This window comes from Rhineura floridana, chromosome 12 (assembly GCF_030035675.1).
Source record: "Rhineura floridana isolate rRhiFlo1 chromosome 12, rRhiFlo1.hap2, whole genome shotgun sequence".
Classification (NCBI taxonomy): domain Eukaryota; kingdom Metazoa; phylum Chordata; class Lepidosauria; order Squamata; family Rhineuridae; genus Rhineura; species Rhineura floridana.
The window spans coordinates 2,090,610-2,111,825 of NC_084491.1; the positions used below are offsets into that span (position 1 = coordinate 2,090,610).

General features: G+C 41.2%; 1 protein-coding gene across 10 annotated transcripts in view; it reads right to left on the minus strand.

The window, feature by feature from the left end:
- Positions 1–21,216, minus strand: part of SLC23A2 (solute carrier family 23 member 2) — a 138,317-nt gene that overhangs the window by 38,542 nt on the left and 78,559 nt on the right. For all 10 annotated transcript variants that reach the window (XM_061592420.1, XM_061592423.1, XM_061592424.1 and 7 more), the window contains 3 exons: positions 8,941–9,029; positions 3,194–3,264; positions 1,785–1,966 (listed from right to left, as the gene is read on the minus strand). In XM_061592420.1, the coding sequence (XP_061448404.1) occupies positions 1,785–1,966; positions 3,194–3,264; positions 8,941–9,029 (342 nt within the window). The remainder of the gene's footprint in view (positions 1–1,784; positions 1,967–3,193; positions 3,265–8,940; positions 9,030–21,216) is intronic.

Genomic DNA, 21,216 nt, shown 5'->3' on the forward strand with positions numbered 1-21,216 from the left:
AAAGAGCCCCTTCTCAATGATCTCCTGAGGTGGATTGGAACACGGCAGAGCAACTTTCGGAGTCCCTGAGAGATATAGATCAGCAACCATGGAAAAGATGTTGGAGCCCCCTGTGCTGGCCACCAATAACCGAGACCCCTGCCACTGTCATGGACAGGCCTCAATGACCTAGAAATCACCGAGATGCTACGCCTTGACCCAGAAGCCACAGATTCATGTGAGACTGGACATTTTACCCCCTTGAGCATCCAGACTCAGGAGTTCCATTGCCCATGTGCACACCAATGATTAGGTCAGAGTTAATGATTGATGAAGTCTTATGCACAGTAACGGGAACTGAGAGAGCAGCTCTAATAGGTCCCAATAATAGTCTTCATAAAAATGTAGGAAGGAAGCCAGACCATAAATCACAGGCTTCGATGTTTGTATACTAATTCCCATAGTATGGGAAACAAAGAAGATGAACTTGAACTCTTAATAGAAGAGAGTAAATGCGACTTGATAGGTATAACTGAAACTTGGTGGGATGACTCCCATGACTGGAATACAGCAATTGAAGGATATAACTTGTTCAAAAAGAACAGAAGGAATAGAAAGGGAGACACTATATGTTAAAAATACATATCCCTGCACAAAAATACATGAGGATGAGTTTGGTAGCTTCACCCAGAGTATTTGGATTAAAATTAATGGGGCAAGGAATAAAAGGAGTATGATGGCTGGAGTCTACTACCAACAGCCCAATCAAGAAGACGACGAGAAGGAACCTTTTGAAAGGCAAATTGCTAATGAACCAGACGGTTCAAACACATAAAACCGATTCTGGCCCGCTTGCATTGGCTGCCTGTATATTTCCGAGCTGGATTCAAGGTGCTGGTTTTAACCTATAAAGCCTTATATGGCTTAGGACCACAGTACCTGATGGAACACTTCTCCCAACATGAACCCACCCATACACTACGCTCAACATCTAAGGCCCTCCTCCGGGTGCCTACTCTGATGGAAGCTGGGAGGATGGCAACAAGGGAGAAGGCCTTCTCAGTGGTGGCCCCCAAGTTATGGAATGTTGTTTGTGATGAGGTGCGCCTGGCACCAACACTGTTATCTTTTCAGCAGCAGATCAAGACTTTCCTCTTCTCGCAGGCATTTTAGCATGTGTTTTTAAACTGTTTTTAATTTTTTTAAAATTGCGTTTTTAAATTGTTTTTTGTGTTTTCAAATTTGTATATTTGTTTTTATTGTTTTTAATTGCTGTAAACTGCCCAGACAGCTTCGGCTATGGGGCGATTTTTATTGATTGATTGATTGATTTGATTTGATTTGTATCCCGCCCTTCCTCCCAGCAGGAGCCCAGGGCGGCAAACAAAGCACTAGAACACTTTAAAACATCATAAAAACAGACCTTAAAATACTCATAGGGTCGCCATAAGTCGGGATCGACTTGAAGGCAGTCCATTTCCATTTCTCCTGTGAGTAATGCAAAGCACAGCCTTTTGGGTCAGTTTTTCCAAGCCATACATCACGGGTTGTTTATGTGTTTGTTTACTATGTTTTGGTTTGTATTTTCATTATCACTGCTAGCTGCTGTAAGCATCAAGAAAGCCAACTTTTAAAGAAATATTTAAAAAAATAACTTAGGACAATCCTTATTTTATAGATTCACATTAGTTTTAGGATATTTGCTGTAGTGGGTAAGAGGAAGTAATCTATAGTGTGACTGACACTGGCAGTCTCATACACACCGACTTTACTACATCAATTGTTGAGATACCAAGAATACTCACAACATCGCTATGCCCCAGTGTTTGCCTGCTCTTTCACCAGCAGCCTGGAAACCAGAAAGGCCAATGAGAGCTACCGTTGGTGTAATAGTCAGAGGTCCGATGTAACTCAGGAGTGCTCCTGGCAGGCCCAGGAACCCAATCACCACTTCTATTAAAGATGACATAATAATAGCACCTTGGATCTGAACACAAAGAAAAAGCACAATAATTTAACTAGATTTTTACAGTTTTTATATATTTCTGAGTTTTTTTTAATGGATTATGAACTGCAAGTCAAATAATTAATTGACTAGGCAGAACTGGGCAATGGCATGTGTTATTCAGCTTAGTGCTTAAGCAGTAAGTTTTCCAGACTAAAGAATACTGAGGTTTAGAGGTAGGTTTAATGATACCAACAGAAGTTGATTCAACAGAAAACTTACCAACTTCATCCACGTCCTCTTACTGCTTAAGCACATTGCTTAGTTTTCAATGCACAGTGGGGTCATTAGACTAGTATGGCAGTTGTGTCAATAACACATCACACTGTCATACAGGCAGACCTGGGTTCCAAGCTAACCGTTAAAGCTCTCAGATCAAACCGGCAAGGGCTGGTGGTGCCACGGAGGTGATGCTCTTAGCTCTTAGGGGCAGAGTGTATGATGCATTTGGTCACATGTGCTCTTTAGAAGCTGGTATAGAGCAGCGCAGTGGTCTCAGGAGACTGTCAGTCCCCCCTTGGCTGCAGGCCTCTTGGCAGGATGGAACTATGGTTTGAAGATGGGAAAGAGAGAGGGGATGTTTTAAATTAAGGAATAATTGGTAGCCCAAAGCAATGGGATGGGAGAAAAGTTCCATGACACATTTGTGAATTGGAGTCTATGGTACTTTTCCCCCCTGCAGTGAGACAACTGTCCTGGATTCTTAAGGATAAAGGATATTTGCATTTAAAGACTGAACGTCAGAGGAGAAGGAAAAACTGAACAGCAAAATTACAGATAGTTTTGAGAAAGCTAGGTGCTCCTTCCAATTCTACCTAGCTTTCCAAAACAAAAAATACAATAAATGCTGATTATTCTCATTCAAAGCAGTTGACTGCATTGCTGAGTAAGACAATCCAATAGTTTGTTAGAAGCTAATTGGTTGTTTTAGTTATTACCAGCCAGATGCACTTGTACACAGAATGCCAACTCTCCTGACATGACAGCATGTCCCCATCAACACCATAGTGCACCTCAACATGTTTTTTATGGGGGAGGGCTTTGCACCCACAATGAACATATAGGAACGATTATAATCTGCACAGAGTGAACGTGTAGAAGAAGCTACATGCAAAGGGCAGCATGAAAGAGGGCTTCAACAGCCAGACATCTGGATGAAAAGCACCTCCTGAAGAGAGGACACAGGACGGAATACATTGTGCAAGTTACCTCTCGTATCCTGGGGTACCAGATATGTTCTGTATGCAGCAGCTCTGTTGTTCCATTTGTAACCGTTATTGCTTGGGAGGATAAAAAAAACACTTCTTGTTATGACAGAATAAAGTACAATGCTTTGAAAGACAGAAGAGTAAAATTTCTTCTAATGTCTGAGGTTCCCTGCACCTCAACACTAAATTTTATCTAAAACAAGAAAGAGCCCAAGGAGGCCCTTGTAACATGAAGAGGATCATCTGCGTAAGGCATCCCCAACCCATCCAAACGTTCCTCGAAAATCTCCAAGACAGACAACTGCAGAATTTTAGCAACTTGCTCTTGTCCTTTTGAAAGACAGTCACTATACCTCTGAACACCAGAGACTGGATACAAAGAGCAGTGGAGAACCATCACCTTTGGGCTCAGCTTGTAAGTGACCAAAGGCATCTGACTGGCCACTCGTGGAACTGCTGGCACAGGCAGAGTTCATATGGATTGCTCCTCTGGTTAGTACAGTGTCACTGGGTGTTTTAACTTCCTGTTTCCTTTCACTGGTTTATCTCAACTGTTTGGCCATTCTACTGTCAATTGTCTACTACCCCCACTGCCCAAACACTTCTTTTGGACATAATTTCATATATCTTGATTTCAATCCCCCCTCTCCTTTTATAGGTTATATATTTTTTTCTTTCCCCATATAGTTTGTAAAAAAAATTGTTTCTGTTCCTACAACAGGCTATATTTACTGCATTCATTCCTCAAGGGCTAACCTCTATTGCTACATATACAAGAGTGGGTGATTCCAATTGGCACAAAAAGAGGCAAAGCTCCATTTGCTGTGTAGGGGTGATTTCGTAGCACAGATAATGTGACTTCTGCATATTGTGTCTCTGAATCTGTCGCCTATTAATTTGGTTGGCTAGACTGCAATAGCAGCTCCTGTCTGACGCCTCATGAAGATTAGGCCTAGTCAAAGAAGACAGAACAAGGATTCTTTTCATAAACAAAATGTTCTATATTTACAATTCCTAATTTCCACACAGTAGTTCTCCCTGAGGCATGGAGAAATGTAATCATCCTGATCTGCTGTTAGAGTTGTAGTCAGGCCATTTGACCTAAAATACAGCAATTAACACACTATAACACATGCTCAGCATCATCGATGCCCAGGAGAGTCTGAGCTTCTACACAACAAGAATCAAAAACTGATTCTGTAACCAAAAAATCAAAGCCACACATTTACAAATAGAAGTATGTATTTTAATATTTTGTACACTTTTTAGATTATTCTTTCAGAATCTGGAAGCATTTGCCTTTTTATTGTAACACATCTGGAAAAGATGATTTGGAGCACTGTGAAGAAACTGGGACCTGTGCTGGGTAAAATGCTACCACCTGTCTCCTAATCAGCAGCCCGCCAAGGCAAGTAAGTCAGGGGGATAAATGCAACACCCACAGCCTCATCTAGCATTTCTGGATTATAAACGTGCTCATTATGCCAACTGCTCTTGCAGATGCAGTCGAAAGAGTGTTTCCTGTTCAATTATATTGACACAACCCCAAAACCAGTCTTATTGAATAAGGACCCTGAATTTTGGTGAATACATATTTTACACAATATGTATTTTTAAAAAGGGGTTTACATTAACTACGGCTTGTTGGGACATCCAAACCTAGACAAACGACAATTTCTCTAAGCCAGCCTTTCCCAACCAGTGTGCCTCCAGATGTTGCTGGACCACAACTTCCATCAGCCTCAGCCAGCATTGCCAATGGTCAGGAAAGATGGGAATTGTGGTCTAGTAATCTGGAGGCACACTGGTTGGGAAAGGCTGCTCTAAGCTACAGTGCCTGGACACAGTGGGGGGGGCTGTATGAGGGCCAATAAACTGACCCTGTATCCTAGCAAGAGGAAGGTTTGGTGAGTAGGTGGTTCCTGAGTCTGGTTAACTGATCTATTACATGCCTTTGATGGGATCGTCTGGATTATAAACTTGCTCATTATGCCAACTGCTCTTGCAACTGCAGATGCAACTGAAAGAGCAGATTTGGAGTCAGGGGGCTCCTGGATCCATCTTTGTTGCTAGAGGCTCAGGTGACCTCAGTAGCTGCCATTTACCAGCTTCAACTGGTAAGACAGCTGCAGCCATTTCTGGACCAGGATAGCCTGAGGACTGTCGTCCATGTGCTGGTAACCTCCAGGCTGGATTATTGTAATGCACTCTATGTGGGGCTGCCCTTGAGGTTGGTCTGGAAGCTACAGCTGGTGGAAAACGTGGCTATGCAACTGCTCACTGTATTGCCTACATATTACCCTGTAGCAGAAAGAATTGCACTGGCTGCCCATCAGCTGCTGGGCCAAGTTCAAGGTGCTGGTTTTGGTGTACAAAGCCCTATACAGCTTGGGATCAGGATACCTGAAAGATAATCTTACTCCTTATATGCCCAGTCGATCACTGTGCTCTGCAGGTGAGGCCCTCCTGCAGATACCATCTTAACAGGAGGTCTGTTCCACACAACATAGGAAGCAGACCTTTAGTGTGGTGGCACCTACACTTTGGCTATCTCTGTTATCTTTTTGGTGCCTACTGAAGACCTTCCTCTTTCTTTTCTTTTTTTTTCATTAATTTTTATTCAAATTTTTAAAGACAAAAAACAAAACAAAACAAAAATAATTAAACAATAAAATAAAATGTTGACTTCCGATTTATCGCAGATCAGTTATAAGTCTACAATATATAACAATCCTGTCTCCTAAATTATATTATAAAATCACTTTCCTCCAGTAGTTATCTTAATTAATCATCAAATCTCATAAACATTACTTTATTCTTCCCACAAAAAGTCAAAGAGAGGTTTCAGTTCCTTGAGAGATATATCTTTCAATTTTTCTCCAAATAAACATATCGATTAATCCCTCTCATTCAAATCTGTTAGGTCCAATAATTTCAATAGCCATTTTTCCATTATCAATATTAATTTCATCTTCCATTATCAATAATCCTATTAAGTCCAATAATTTCAGTAGCCATTCTGCCATTATCAGTATCCCATAATAATCTTGTTATCATAGCTATAGTCCAAATAAACATATAGATTAATCCATCTTGTCAAACCAGTTTGATCCAATAATTTCATTAGCCATTCTTCCAATATCAATATTGATTCCATCTTCCATCTTCAATAGTCCTGTTCAGTCCAGTATTTTCAGTATCCATTCTTCCATTATCAGTATCCCATATTAATCTTGCTGTCATAGCCATAGTCATATAATAAGAGTCTGATGGGAATTTCCTTTATCACAAATCTTTTCTTGCCATCAATTCTGAATATGTTGCTGAAATATTGCTGTAAAGTCATATCTCTATTCTTCTTTTTTACAAAATGTACTGGCTCATCTCTTAAGAATTTTTCCATTGTCACATATCTGTAGTCAATTCCATAGATTTTTTCTATATCAAGCTCCATCACATCATTCCAGTCCAAAAAATTATCCAAGACATTGATAACTTTATCTTCATTAATTTCTTCAGAGACAACGTTAAGTTCCAAACAGTAAGCTTTATTTCTAGTATCCATAAACTCCAGATCTTTTTCCAATTCTACATTTGTTCCAATCTCCAGAGCTTGTATCTTCCCTTTAATTTTTCTTTTCTCATCTCTATTCTCAACAATCTCCTCTCTCACAGAATCCACTATTTCTTTAAACTCCTGCGTCATTTTGCTAAATTCATTTTTCATCTCCTGTCTACCCTGTCTCAGGGTTTGTTTCGTTATCTCAATCTCATCCATTATTTTCTGAAACATAATTTCTTCCATGGTCTCAGCCACTTTCCTGATTGCCATTCTTAAAACCACAAAAACAAAAATTATTTCAGTCACAATTGGGTTAATATTCCAGGCTCGATGAAGTCACAGTGTAGACAGTACAGCCTGCCTTATCTCTTATGTTCAGGAATACAAAACAGATTTAGTTCCCAGCTTCAAAAGAGTTAGTGGCGTCGTGAACAAGTAGATTCGTCAAAATGAAATAGACCAAAAAGAGAATAGTCCCAAACATATAATGCTCCAAAGTTCATAAATCAAATTTATTTATTTTTTTCCCTCCTCGAAATAGAAATCCCTCTTCCGTTTGTATCTTTAGAATGCACTTCCAGGCCAGCTTTTTGCAATAAAAACTAAGATAGGTTTTTTCAATTTCTTTCCTCCTTAGTTTCGTGAATAAAGGAGAAGAGTTTTAACTCACCCAGAAGATCTTTATAGCTGATTCATTGACAAATCTCTTTTTGCAGCAACGATTTAAACCAAATGAAAGATAGAAAGAAGGATGCTTGCTTGTTTAAGTCCATTCTTCTTTAAAGAAAAGATAAACGTGTCGCTTAATCAGTTAGAGCTTGATGGACGTCCTCCGGCATTGCTGGCTGAACCTTCTCTCATAAATTAATGAGATCCAGTCCTCCCAAACAAAAACAGGCTTTTATGGTTAATCTCTACGTTTCTCCCTGCCCGGGAGAGAATCTTCACCAGTCAAAAAGAACGTTCTGACTGATTTAATCTGAAAAAGCTTCTTCTGAGACGAGAGCTCATCTCAAAAAGCAGGCACAAGCGAAGTCACCCTTCCCGGAAGTCTGAAGACCTTCCTCTTTCAACAAGCCTTTTAAGTAGAGACTTATCCCAGTCTGAATCTGTGCTGGAATTGCTTTTAAATACATTTTTAAGGATGTTTTTGGAGATTTGTCCCTTGTTTGCTAGCCTGGGCTTTTTCTGGGAAGAAGGGCAGGATAGAAATTTAATAAATGATAACAAATAAAAGTTCAAACTGTACTGTATGAAGCTGGTTTAAGAAACTACAGTTATTAACAACAGTTAAGGGTCCTGACATAACTCTAAACAATGGGTACTCTAAAATGGAAGTGGAATTTTTCAGTCTCCTTGCAGCTGTACTGGAAGGGAAAGTGTGAACATGTAAATTTACCATGGTTGTCTGTAATACAGTAGTAGGTGACCTGTGGCCCTCCAGATATTATTGGACTCCAACTCCCATCAGACATAGCAAGCATGGCCAATGATCAGGGATGATGGGAGTTGCAGTCCAACAACATCCCCCCCCATACTAAATGGTTTAGCATTATGTGTGAACCAGGTCATACGCCAACATACTTAAGTATAAATAAGAACAGCCCTGCTGGATCAGTCCATCCTGTTTCCCATATTAGCTACCTGAATGCCTTTGAGAAGCCCACAAGCAGGCATGAAAGCAACAGTCCTCTGCCACTATTGCTCCCAGCCCGCTTCTGAAAGATGTAGCTTCCATACAGCCATCACTACTAGTAGCCGCTGGAAGACTTGTTCATTTCTTGAGTTGTTTAATGCATGTACTGGAATGAGACAAATTCAAACTAAAACACCCCACCAAAACATTTGGTTTGGCACTCTTCACATAGTAAGTAGCCACTTCCAAGCACCAACTTGAGGCCTACCTTCACTCACTCCCCTCCTAGGGTCATGTCTAAGTGGAATGCTAGAGTAATCTGGCAAGCCTCGCTGAAGCCCAGATTTGGGTGCTTATGGGGCAGATTCTGAAATGTGCCCCTAGGAGTACTCTAAAAATCCATGGGAACAGAGTATGTCACTAGAGCACTATTTCTCAACTTTAGACAAAATTATTTATCAGCCTAAAACTGTACTAACACAATTTTTATCTATTTCATCTCCCACTCTGAACTAATGGAAGGAGTAAGATGGAAATTACTTTTGCTTACCGGTGTTATTGCATTTCCATTTGTCCAAAGAGAGAATAGCTCTGGCAGGAGCCAAGAATGCAAAAGCACTGGCTTGGAACAAAGGTAACCTGAGAGAAGGAAAAGAGAAAAGAAAAGAGCTCAGACTTTTGTGACAGTGTCGTACCTTTCATGCAAATTATACAGCCACGAAAGTGGCTGTCAACTATAGTCAGCATGGATTTTTCGCATTCCACAATGTTAAATAGAAAATACCCCTATTCCATTCTGATGCTTCCTGTAGGCTTATTTCAAAACAAAACCTTACAAAACTTATAGTCCTGAACTCAGAAATGCTTGCTTAACAACCCTCTAAATTTTCATGGCAATACACAGTCAGAGAGAATTGAGAGTTCGAAGTGTAAAAAGAGAGAGAGAAAAACCAGACCCTTTTTGGACTTTTTTCTGTCAGAGTTCTCATAATCTGTTGAAATTAATTAGAAGTCAACCATGTTCAAAGAGTACCTGTAATCCTATTACTGACCTTGCCCCATACTCAGACCTTCATCTTCTGCAGTTTAAAAGGTAAAAAAAATCCTGGCTGATTTTTAATTAATTTAAGTAATTTTGCATTGAACTGAATGATAACAGCGGGCATGCTCAGTAAGAACCAATTGTCAGTGTTCTAAAAGCCAAACTCACAGCTGCTGGGCTTGCCTAATCAGGAGGCCACACCCACACCAGACTTTGATTTCACTTGAAACCATCATGGCTTCCCCCAAAGAATCCTGGGAAGTGTAGTTTGTGAAGGGTGCTGAGAGGAGACTCCTATTTCACTGACAGAGCTCCAGTGGCTAGAGAAGTTGAACAGTCAGCTGCTCTGATTGAAGCTCTGTGAGGGGAACAGGGAGTCTCCTAGCAACTCTCAGCACCCTTCAATAACTACCCAGGATTCTTTCGGAGAAGCCATGACTATAAGGGAAATAAAGATCTGGTGTGGATGTGGTCAGGGACAGCTTTGGTTTAAATTTGGGTGGGAGGCTACATGTGCCTGCTGTAGAATAGAAAGGTGAGGAAACCCTGAAAAAGAACGATCCTGTTCACAATGTTTTGAAAGGAAATGAAATGAAAGGGGCTTCCCCCCTGCCCAGTGCCCACCCATCCAATCTTCTTCCCTCCCCCTCCTCTCCCCCAGTTCAGTTTCACCTATCTTAAGTATGATTGCAGAGAGCCAGTGTGGTGTAGTGGTTAGTGTTGGACTATGACCTGGGAGACCAGGGTTTGAACCCCCACACAGCCATGAAGCTCACTGGGTGACCTTGGGCCAGTCACTGCCTCTCAGCCTCAGAGAAAGGCAATGGTAAACCACCTCTGAATACCACTTACCATGAAAACCCTATTCATAGGGTCGCCGTAAGTCGGAATCAGCTGGAAGGCATTCCATTTCCATTTCAAGCATGATTGCACAGGAGTAAATCCCACTGAATTCAGAAAGCATGCAAACGATCAAACCTGCCCTCCTCTCCTCCTATCCCAGTGTTTCCCAACTAGTGGGCCACCAGATGTTGTTGGACCACAATTCCCATCTTTCCTGACCATTGGCAATGCTAGTTGGGAAAGGCTGTCCTATCCCCTCTCTCTTGCCCCTTCCCTCCTTCCCCTTCCCCCTCCAATCCCCTCCTACTTCCCCTCTCCCTCCCCCATGGTCAGTTTTACCTATCCTAAGCGTGATTGCATGGGAGTAAATCCCATTGAACTCAATAAGGCCCCCGAACTCTGGAACAGCTTACCTGAGGAGATACGCCTGGTGCCTACGGTACTTTCTTTTAGGCGCCAGGTTAAGACCTGGCTATACTCCCAGGCATTTTAATGTTTTTACGTTTAATTTTGTTAGTTAACTTGCTGCTATGTGTTATTGATTTTATTATATTATTGTATTTTAATCCAGTTTTGTACACCGCCCAGAGAGCTACTAGCTATGGGCGGTCTAGAAATGAAACGAAATAAATAATAATAAATAAATAAATAATAAATAAGCATGGAAATTATCAAACCTGCCCTCCCCTCCTCCTTCCCCCTCCCATCACCCCTTCTCTCCCCCTTCTTTCACACCTTCCCCCTCCCCTTGCAATCCCCTCCTTCCCCTCTCACTCCTTCTGCTCCCCTCTCCCCCCTTCCCTCTACTTCCCCCCCCCGGTTAGTTTTTCCTATCCTAGCCATGATTGCAGGGGAGTAAATCCCACTGAATTCAATAAGCAAATGATCAGATCTGCCTTTCTCTTCCTTCACCTCTACTCTCCCTTTCTCCTCTCCTCCCCTCTTCTTCCCTTTCTCCTACCCACTCCAGGCCTCCCTCCCCATGGTCAGTTTTACCTATCCTAAGCATGATTGCAGGGGAGTAAATCCCACTGAATTCAATAAGCATGCAAATGATCAATCCATTCTCAGCAACCTTGCACAGGATCCAATTTCTTACCTCCCGGATTAAAAAGCAGAGAAATTCACTAACAGGCAAAAAAACATGCAGTTTAAGAACGTACCTATAGCCCACAGATATTTCTATCAAACTATAAAAAGCAGGGAAATTGGGCAGCTGCACCAGTGAATGCACCAGGGGAGCATGAGACCTGACCTCCTCTCTGAGATATTGGACTGCCCTACAAATTTGTCAAAATGCAAACACAATTTGGGTTGGTCTTTTGCAGTCCAATCCACTTCCTGTGTAGCTTGGAAGAATTTGGTAACATGTGCCTCTGAGTATACAGTTAGTGGTGGCAACACCTGCAATCAGCCCAAATAACAGAAACAAGAGATGTGCTGTGCTGATCTTGTTTTAGCACGGAGGAAGCAACAATATTAAAACAGTTGATATAGGTCAGATAGTCACTTTAAATATGTTTGATTTACTTTGCAATTTTAGTGAAGTTTCCTATAGTAAATCATTTTCTTTTGCTTCTGTTTCTGTGAATCTGTGAACTACAGCAACACTTTGCAACACTAAAAAAAAGCTCAAAAAACAATTGTGGAATAATAAGAACATAAGAAGAGCCTGCTGGATCAGGCCAGTGGCCCATCTAGTCCAGCATCCTGTTCTCACAGTGGCCAACCAGGTGCCTGGGGGAAGCCCGCAAGCAGGACCCGAGTGCAAGAACTCTCCCCTCCTGAGGCTTCCGGCAACTGGTTTTCAGAAGCATGCTGCCTCTGACTAGGGTGGCAGAGCACAGCCATCATGGCTAGTAGCCATTGATAGCCCTGTCCTCCATAAATTTGTCTAATCTTCTTTTAAAGCCGTCCAAGCTGGTGGCCATTACTGCATCTTGTGGGAGCAAATTCCATAGTTTAACTATGCGCTGAGTAAAGAAGTACTTCCTTTTGTCTGTCCTGAATCTTCCAACATTCAGCTTCTTTGAATGTCCACGAGTTCTAGTATTATGAGAGAGGGAGAAGAACTTTTCTCTATCCACTTTCTCAATGCCATGCATAATTTTATACATTTCTATCATGTCTCCTCTGACCCGCCTTTTCTCTAAACTAAAAAGCCCCAAATGCTGCATCCTTTCCTCCTAAGGGAGTCGCTCCATCCCCTTGATCATTCTGGTTGCCCTCTTCTGAACCTTTTCCAACTCTAGAATATCCTTTTTGAGATGAGGCGACCAGAACTGTACACAGTATTCCAAATGCGGCCGCACCATAGATTTATACAATGGCATTATGATATCAGCTGTTTTGTTTTCAATACCTTTCCTAATTATTGCTAGCATGGAATTTGTCTTTTTCACAGCTGCCGCACACTGGGTCGACATTTTCATCGTGCTGTCCATGGCACTAACTGTTCTGCAGAATAGTCTCCAATGGCCATGAGGAGTGTCTCAGTTTGCACAAGATAAAATAGTGGGAGGTGAAATATATTCTAGCAAAATTCTAGGTGTGCTCTATGTTTTTAATTGACCATGCCCATCTTTCCTTAAGTGGAGTAGTTTAAGCATGAAAGGAAATGGACTGCCTTCAAGTCGATCCCGACTTATGGCGACCCTATGAATAGGGATTTCATGATAAGCAGTATTCAGAGGGGGTTTCCCATTGCCTCCCTCTGAGGCTAGTCCTCCCGAGCTGCTAGGACCTGCTCAGCTTGCCACAGCTGCACAAGTCAGCCCCTTCCTTGTCCGCAACTGCCAGCTGGGGGGGCAACTGGGCTCCTTGGGACTATGCAGCTTGCCCACGGCTGCACAGGTGGCAGGGCACATAAACCCTGAGCCACTTCCTGTGGGGCTGATCTTTAGCTGGCATCTTGGGCAGGCCAAGTTTGTTTTTTTCCAACAGCTAGAGTGACTGCCAAAGTAGCAACATATTGTAATCAGTCTGATTTTACATCAAACTGCAGTTTCAGATTCAACTGTTAATGCACCCAAAATAGAAATAGAACATAACCTCCAGTTTGAAACACAAAAGGCTGTCTTCACTATCATATGATATTAAAAAAGCTTTGAAATTATTAAAAATAAATTTGACACAGATATCTAGGATGAATGAGAGAAATATAAATTTCTAGGTTAGATTCTCTGTAGAAACAGTAGTAACACAGGAAAGAAGCAAAGTATGAAGAACACCAACAAACATACAAAAATGTAATTCTCCATCTTTGGAGATGGCAGGTGTTGCCACCACTCACCATATGCTCAGAGGCACGTTACCAAATTCTTCCAAGCTACACAGGAAGCAGATTGGACTGTGAAAGACCAACCCAAATTGTGTTTGCATTCTGACAAAATTGTAGGGCAGTCCAATATCTTAGAGAGGAGGTCAGGTCTTGTGCTCCCCTGGTGCATTCACTATAGCTGCCCAATTTCCCTGCTTTTTAAAGTTTGATAGAAATATATGTGGGCTATAGGTACATTCTTAAACTGCAAGGTTTTTTGCCTATTAGTGAATCTTTTCTAAGAATAAGAAGATGGCGTCCCTCTTGGATAACTTAGTATTTGTTTGACCAGGTTACAAGGAATGTTGATATAAATGGCAGCAAGATTAGTAAGAGTGAAGTTCACATCCCAGCTTATCTGTGGACTAACAGTTATGTTGCCCTATCAGTAAAATGACGATATAGTGAGCTCTCTCATATTACATACTGAAGATGAATATGACAGATAAACATTACTTTTAATATAAACCACTCTTGAGAGCTTTTTATGGAATGTGGCATAAACAATAGTCAGTAATAGAGCAGCCTATTGATTTCTGGGTACAATTCAAAGGGGTGGTTTTAATCAAGAAAGGCCCTAAATGGTTAGGTTCTGCATAGCTTAATGATTAGAGGGCAATGTTTCCCAGAGGTATCTGGTTGGCGCAGAGGTATGTGGTGAAAAGAGGATGCTAGACGAGATGGGCCTTTGGTCTGATCCAATAGGGCTCCTCATATGGGCCTCCTCCTATGTACGGCTTTCCTCTTCGACAAGGATTCTCTTAAAGCCAGTCTCAGCATTGTCTCAACATTACTTTATCAGTAAAGCACTACTCTGTACCATTCCTTTTTAATGTTGCTACCCACCCAAGCCCATTTGTTGTGGCAGGTTAGAAATCACTTCCCCCTGCTCTGGGAAGAATATGCTCTGGAGCAGATTTAGGAAAGCTGTGGGAACTGCAGGTGGGAGGGGGAATCAGGGCTGTGGGGTCGGTATGTCAAACTTTTGACTCCGACTCCTTTATTTTTCTACTGTCCGACTCCGACTCTTTCATAAATGGCAAATGTATATTAATTTTTCCACTGTCTGACTCCGACTCTGACTCCTTCATAAATGGCAAATGTATATTAATGTATTAATATTAATATTAAAATATTAATTTTATTCTGAAGTTGGAGTCAGTACATTTCTACCGACTCCGACTCCACCCAAAATTGCTTCCAACTCCACGACTCCGACTCCACAGCCCTGGGGGGAATAGCTGAAAATGGCTTCTGTCCCCATTCTGCTGATGGAAGTTTGTGAAGTGCAATGCATATTATACAAGTTATTTTTGCAGAAGATCATTATTTATAAAGCATAACAAGTTTGCACAGGAGATAAGCTGTGACAACAGGTTTTGAAGAGCAGCTCCACACAACCACCCATATTGAAAGTAGGTGCAGTGAGCATAGTTAGTGGCTTTGCTGGTAGAAACACACAGACACTAAATTTGTCTGATTTAACAACATTAACAAAATCTGAACATTATTCTTAGCAAAGGCAAAAAGAGGTACGTTGAATGGATGACTCAATATCACAGATATTTTGTTGGTCATCATATTGTGCCCCTGGCAAAGCTGTTGCTCCCCTCCCGCACGTACACATAACCCTTTTAAAAAAAACCTAATTAAATGTATGCAATTAAAAACATTATTCAAAAATTGGATCATTGAGTGTTTAGAATTTATTTCTCTCTTTAAACACACCTAAATCAAATTTCATTTAAGGACATGAACTCACTTTTTGCAATGATTAAGGCTAATCTTTTCAGCATTTTACAGATTTTGTGTAATTTACATTGCTAGCAAATTTCTTTAAGAATACCTTAGAAATATCAGGCTTATCAACTGCATTTCTTCCTTCCCAAACAGTCCATTACAATAATCTCTCAGAAACACTGACAATACCCTGGAATTCTTCTGTCGAGGGCCTGCCTACATGCAGCACAAGCTTAGCTAGACTTGTAGCCTATTTATTCCTTGGAAAAAAAACCTATTAACATACTACAGCACCTTGATTTGCATAGCTTCACAATCAGAACAGAAAAAGCCCAGTGCTAATTTATTATATTAGGCTTTCATGTAGAGCATTTTAAAATGGAGCACACTTAGAATGCAAAAAGTTTAAGAGAAAAATCTGGAGATACCAAAACAGAATACTTTAAGGACTGGTGTGTGTAAATGACCTTTTATCCATTTACTAATATTCTTCTAATGCACAGAGTTCATATAGTTAGCAAGAGCAATAATTAAGATGTCAGCACTTATTTCAACTAGTTTGAAAGCAAATTAGAGCTTACACAGAAATGTACATCATTTCATGAAGGATGGGAAGACTTTATTATTATGGTGATAGTTCAAAGAGCTGATATAAAATGCCCTTAATTTCAAGTATGTGTTTTGACCTTCCAAGCCATCAAAGTTCACCTGTAGATATATAACAGACTTTTAGATGAATATATTCTGGTGTAAAATCTTAAAATCAGAGGTAATTGACTGAAACCAGAATTTTTGTACCAATGTAATTTCAGCTCATGAACTATAAGAACAGTTTGATTGAAAGAGAAAGAGGTAGATTGAAAGGACAAGACTACAGCCTGGGGCAGATGTAATATTCTCAATCTCCTGCTCATGCTTAGGAGATCAGGAGCATGGCGTCGATTCTTGCACGCCCGACTTCTCCCTTCCCCAGTTTGCTTTAACCATGGTGCAGCATGATCAGCACGTCAACACTAACTACACTTAGTGCTGATTTTTGCAAGGAGATAAACAGAAGTAACAGCTCTAGCTTTCGTTTCTATGAAGAATTTTCTATATGACTGTTATGAACTTTAGTCTTCCTCTGTTCAAGGAAGAACTGCTTTTAAGAATTGGTTTGTCTGAATTTACAGGGCAGGGTAGTTCACAGGAAGAACAGGATAAGAGGTTGCATTTACAAGGAGTAATAAAACGTTATTTACTTTCCAGGAATTACAGCCGAGGTGCCTTATACCATCACATTACTTGAAAAGAACAGCAGAAACATTCTTAGCAAGTCACGGGAAAGTAAAGCACAAAAAGTGTCTTTTCTAAGATAGGTAAAAAGACAGTTGATTTCTTTCTGTGGATCATTTGAAGTGAAACTAGATCAACTATACTTTACCTGTATGTTTGTATATACCACAGAAGAAGATAGCAAGAACTTAATGCAAATTTTCAATATCATTTTTCATTTCAATATCTTTTTTTTACATTTTTTTACTTTTAGGTTAAATATATAATAAGTGAGAGTACTCACTATACTTTGGACAAAAATGAAAAATCTGTGCTGCTTTCAAATCTCTTAAGTATTTATTCTGAGGCACAGAACAATGCAAATTAGGTAGAAACTTCAGTTTTCTCATTATCTAATTGATATTAAAAGCCACTTTGTGAATTGATAGCTATTGGAACAGAATCCCCTACTACCTTAAAAAGGGTTTTTTGGCCGGGGGGGGGAAGGCACAGAGCAAAACTACCCATAAACACCGTGTTCCATCCACTAACCCATGCTTATATTGTTATGGGTTTGGGGTTGAGATGAATAATTTCTATCAGTCCCCTTCCAGCCTCTGATTTGGAATCCTGTGCCTGGGGGTGAGAAACCCACTCTGCTGGTCAGATGAGTTTCTTTTGTTAATCTAACAGAGTGGCCAAGTGGGTTAATGGGTCTATCAGGTGCCTATCAAGGGGTGAATGGGCCAGGGAGATCCTTTTGTCACTGAAACTCTTCAGGAGAGCCTCACACACACACCCTCCTGGGGCCGAGGAGAGGCTTGTGTTTTGAGTGTGTCTGAGAAAGGCTGGGGACTGGAGGCAGACAGAGAGACTGGCTCTCTGCACCATGGCTTTGGGGTGCCTCCTGTAACCCTGATGGAAAAACTGGATATTGGACTGCTGATGCCTTGAACCCCTTCATCCTAAGCCATAGCTTGTGTTGGGGTTAAATTGAAATCCCCAGTGCTTGTAAAATTATAGTTCACTTGTCCTATCTAAACCAGCTTGGGCTTTATGGGAAATAGAACCAAAGTGGCCTTTATTTGACTTTTGATATAAAATGTCGGTTTATTTCCTGGTGACCTGACCCTTACCTACATTCCAGTGGCTCGCATAATAAAAGCCGGTTTAAGCTGGAAACTTCCCTACTATGTATCTCTTGTATCACATCCATGCCTATGACCTTGTTTATTGCTATAAAGGTGCCTTGCATAGAAATGTTATAAGCTGTTCCGCTGCCCCTCAGATCTTGACTTGTGAAACCCTTTGATATGCAAGCGTAGTAATTTTCATGTCTGTCTCCTACCCATGGAGCGCCCGGTTGCGCCACCCCTTTACTCTTCCCTTCTTCTGTAGTTGCATAGTGCTTATCTCTAGGACATGCGAAGTATGCAGACATGGAATCTAAGAGATAATCTTAGTGTTTCCACTTTCGTCCTTCCCCCTACACCCCTTTACCTCCTTTTGTCTGCCCCAAAGCTATAGTGTCTAGCAACTGCTTCTTTTGTATTTTGTGACGTATGCCCGATACTGTAAACTTCGGGGTGAGCCTATATAAACCCTATGACACCAATAAACGAGGTTCCCATGCTGGCCTGCTTCGGCTTGTAAGTATTGGGTCCCCTTTGCAAAGGTTTTTGTCTCGTGTTACTTGATCTCTGATAGTGGGTTCATTTGCACTCAACTCCGCACTCTTCCCGGGTGTAATAAGCGAGTTGGGGTTGACAGGGCGACTTGCGTGTTGGGTTTGGACCTAACACTTGGAAGTAACTCGTTACAAATAACAAGTTACTTTGAGTAATGAGTGGGTAACTTTGTTACATTTTGCTTGTAACAGAACGAGTGGTAATTTCATTACTTTCCAGCTGCAACTGTTTCTGGTGTTACTTTTGGGCGTTACCTGGGGGGGAAGCAGGGGAAGTCTTCTGCTGTTGTGATTGGTAGAGGAAAGACATGTGCCTCATACTGGGCTTCTGTGCAGTGTCACTCTTCCCTCGTGCTCTGTGTTAGGAGGCCACAAGGGAGGAAGTGGAAAGAGGGAAAAAAATACTTCAAGAATGGACGGTGGTGGAGAAGAAAGGAGTGGAAGGAGAAAGCCAGAGGTCAATGATGAAGGAGGAGGAGACAGCAGCAGGATGGAGGTGAAGAGCTCTCTCTGTGTGTGTTAGGGTTACCAGACCTTTCTGGCTTTCAGGGGTGATCTCCGGACTCACTCTGGATGTCTCTCGCCCTCCCTCCGCCACCTGCCTGCTAGCACACTGGCCATACCACCACACCCCCACTCGCTCACTCCCTCACTCATCCTACTGCCCCCCTGCTCTCTCACCCCACCTGCCCCCCACTCGCTCAGCCGCCCCCCCACTCCCCAAGCTCGCACACTTTATGTATTTTTTTAAAAAAATATATGTGGTCTTTAGTTGTGACTATTACTTTAGGTGGCTGACCCAGTAGGACAAATCCTATTTTTGTTTCTGTAATTTGAGGTTCAAGTTTGTTTATAAAACTGATATGGTTATATGGAATGATTCGACACCAAATCATTTCTTCAAGAAATGACTACAGTTTCAGAACAAACACACACATTTTAATTAGAGCAAATTGTCCCTGATAGAATAAACATTCTGCTAAAGATTGGAGTGCGGAGGGAGAGTTTAATTTCCAGTGCCATGAAGAGGGGAAGGCTATTCAAAAACTGTCTTTAAATCACGCTTTTGAAGTGGTAAGCTAAAAGGATTGGGCAGGAAATAAGCCTGATTAGCATTTTGCAAGTAATTGTGAGTACAAAAGATATATTAACAATAAAAGTCAAGATTTATTGTCTACAATGAAAGTTGACATTTGTGTAGTGGGGAAAAAGGTAAATTGAATCCATTAAAATGACATTAAATAAATTAGGATATTTGTTTGCTTCTACATTGGTTATCACTTTTGTTTTTAGGAAATATGAGTGAAGAACATAATTGGTGTGGAGGAGTAACACTGATTTTGATGGCCTATGACATGTTTATGTGTTATTCTCTTGCTGTTCTTAATTCACATCACAACAGTCTCCAGCACACTTTACTTCAATACAGCAATATTTGTAATTTTAAAAAAGAGGAATACATTAGGTTTATCTCAGCCAATTTATATTGATATCCTAAGGGGCTTTTGTGTGCCAGATTCAGTTGCATTCTTGTGTAGTGCATATGGAAGGTGTGTGCTCTCTGGAAAAATGGAAAATGCAATTGGCTGGGCTGTGAAGCTACTTTCCAACGCACACGCACACACACGAGATCAGAGTAGTGTGTTTGGTCTGCTGCTACTTCCATATTGGTCAAGACAAGAATGGAACACATTTTGTTTGTCTTAATATAACTGTTTTAGCAACTGGTTTGTTTCTGGGCACAATTCAATGTGCTGGCCTTAAGCTTTGAATCCTACAACCACTTGGGAGCAGCAAACCTGAAAGAATGACTTTACATACATGAAAGTACTCAGATATGAAGATCTTTGTCTGACTGAGGTCCTTCTTCAGCTCCTCCCATCTTTAAACAGGACCAGGGTGGACAAGAGCCTTTCCTGTGTTACCTTGTTATTCTACTACCTTCTGTGTGTGTTTATTTTCAATGTTGTTTTAGGCTACTGAGATGTGCAGCAGCCAAGGCCAGCACTTTGTAGGCGGTTTTTTTAAAGTAACTGAAATGTAACTGTAGTGATTACTTTTGAGAAAAAGTAAAGTTTCAGAGCAATTGTAATTGTAACAGTAATTACGACTTTTTTGGGCCATGTAACTGTAATTTATTACTTTTTAAAAGTAATCTTCCAAGCTCTGTCCTAAGCTCAGGTTGGAATGTGTGTAAATAAACATAAAGATATCACAGTCTCAGCTGACCTTCTTCCCAAGGAAACCAAACCCTGGGCAAGCGCAGGGACCCCTGGAAATCTCACCGCTTGGAGATTTGGGTGGTGCACAACAGTATCAACTTGTTAAAAGTGTGACAAGAGCAACTCCCATTTGGTTCTCTTTGGATGAGAGAGAGAGAGAGGGAGAGAGAGAGAGAGAAAGAGAGAGAAAGAGAAAGAGAGAGACCTCCAGGCTGCCTAGACTGCAATTGGCGTGTACTCATATGTTTCTTTCTATCTTCCTTCCATGTAAACTGATATAACTCAGGGAGCCGTTCTCATCTCTGACTCACCTTCCTGTTTATTCCTCTCTGCTGACCACCGGAGGAGAAGGAGCCATGTTCTCTTTGTCTCCTCTCCTCTAGCGTGAAGGGCAATCATCCTCCAACTTAGCGAGACAGAAGTTCCATTGTTCCTATCCAGTGTATATTTCTATTAATGAAGTAGTCTTTTCTTATTTTGAAACCAAGTCTAAGTTTCAGTGATTCAAAGCAAGGAAAAATCTTGTTTCTCTCAGGTAAAATCACACCCACACTGCACAGAGCGCTGAGCAAGCTACACTCTGCTAATTTACTAAAACTCTTAACTGGCCTACAAGTCATTACAGCCAACAGGTTATGGGCCCAGAGCTTATCTGAGTTGTGTGGACTGAAAACCCGCTGAACAAGTTTTGCAGAGATCTGTGTGTGAAACCATGGCGG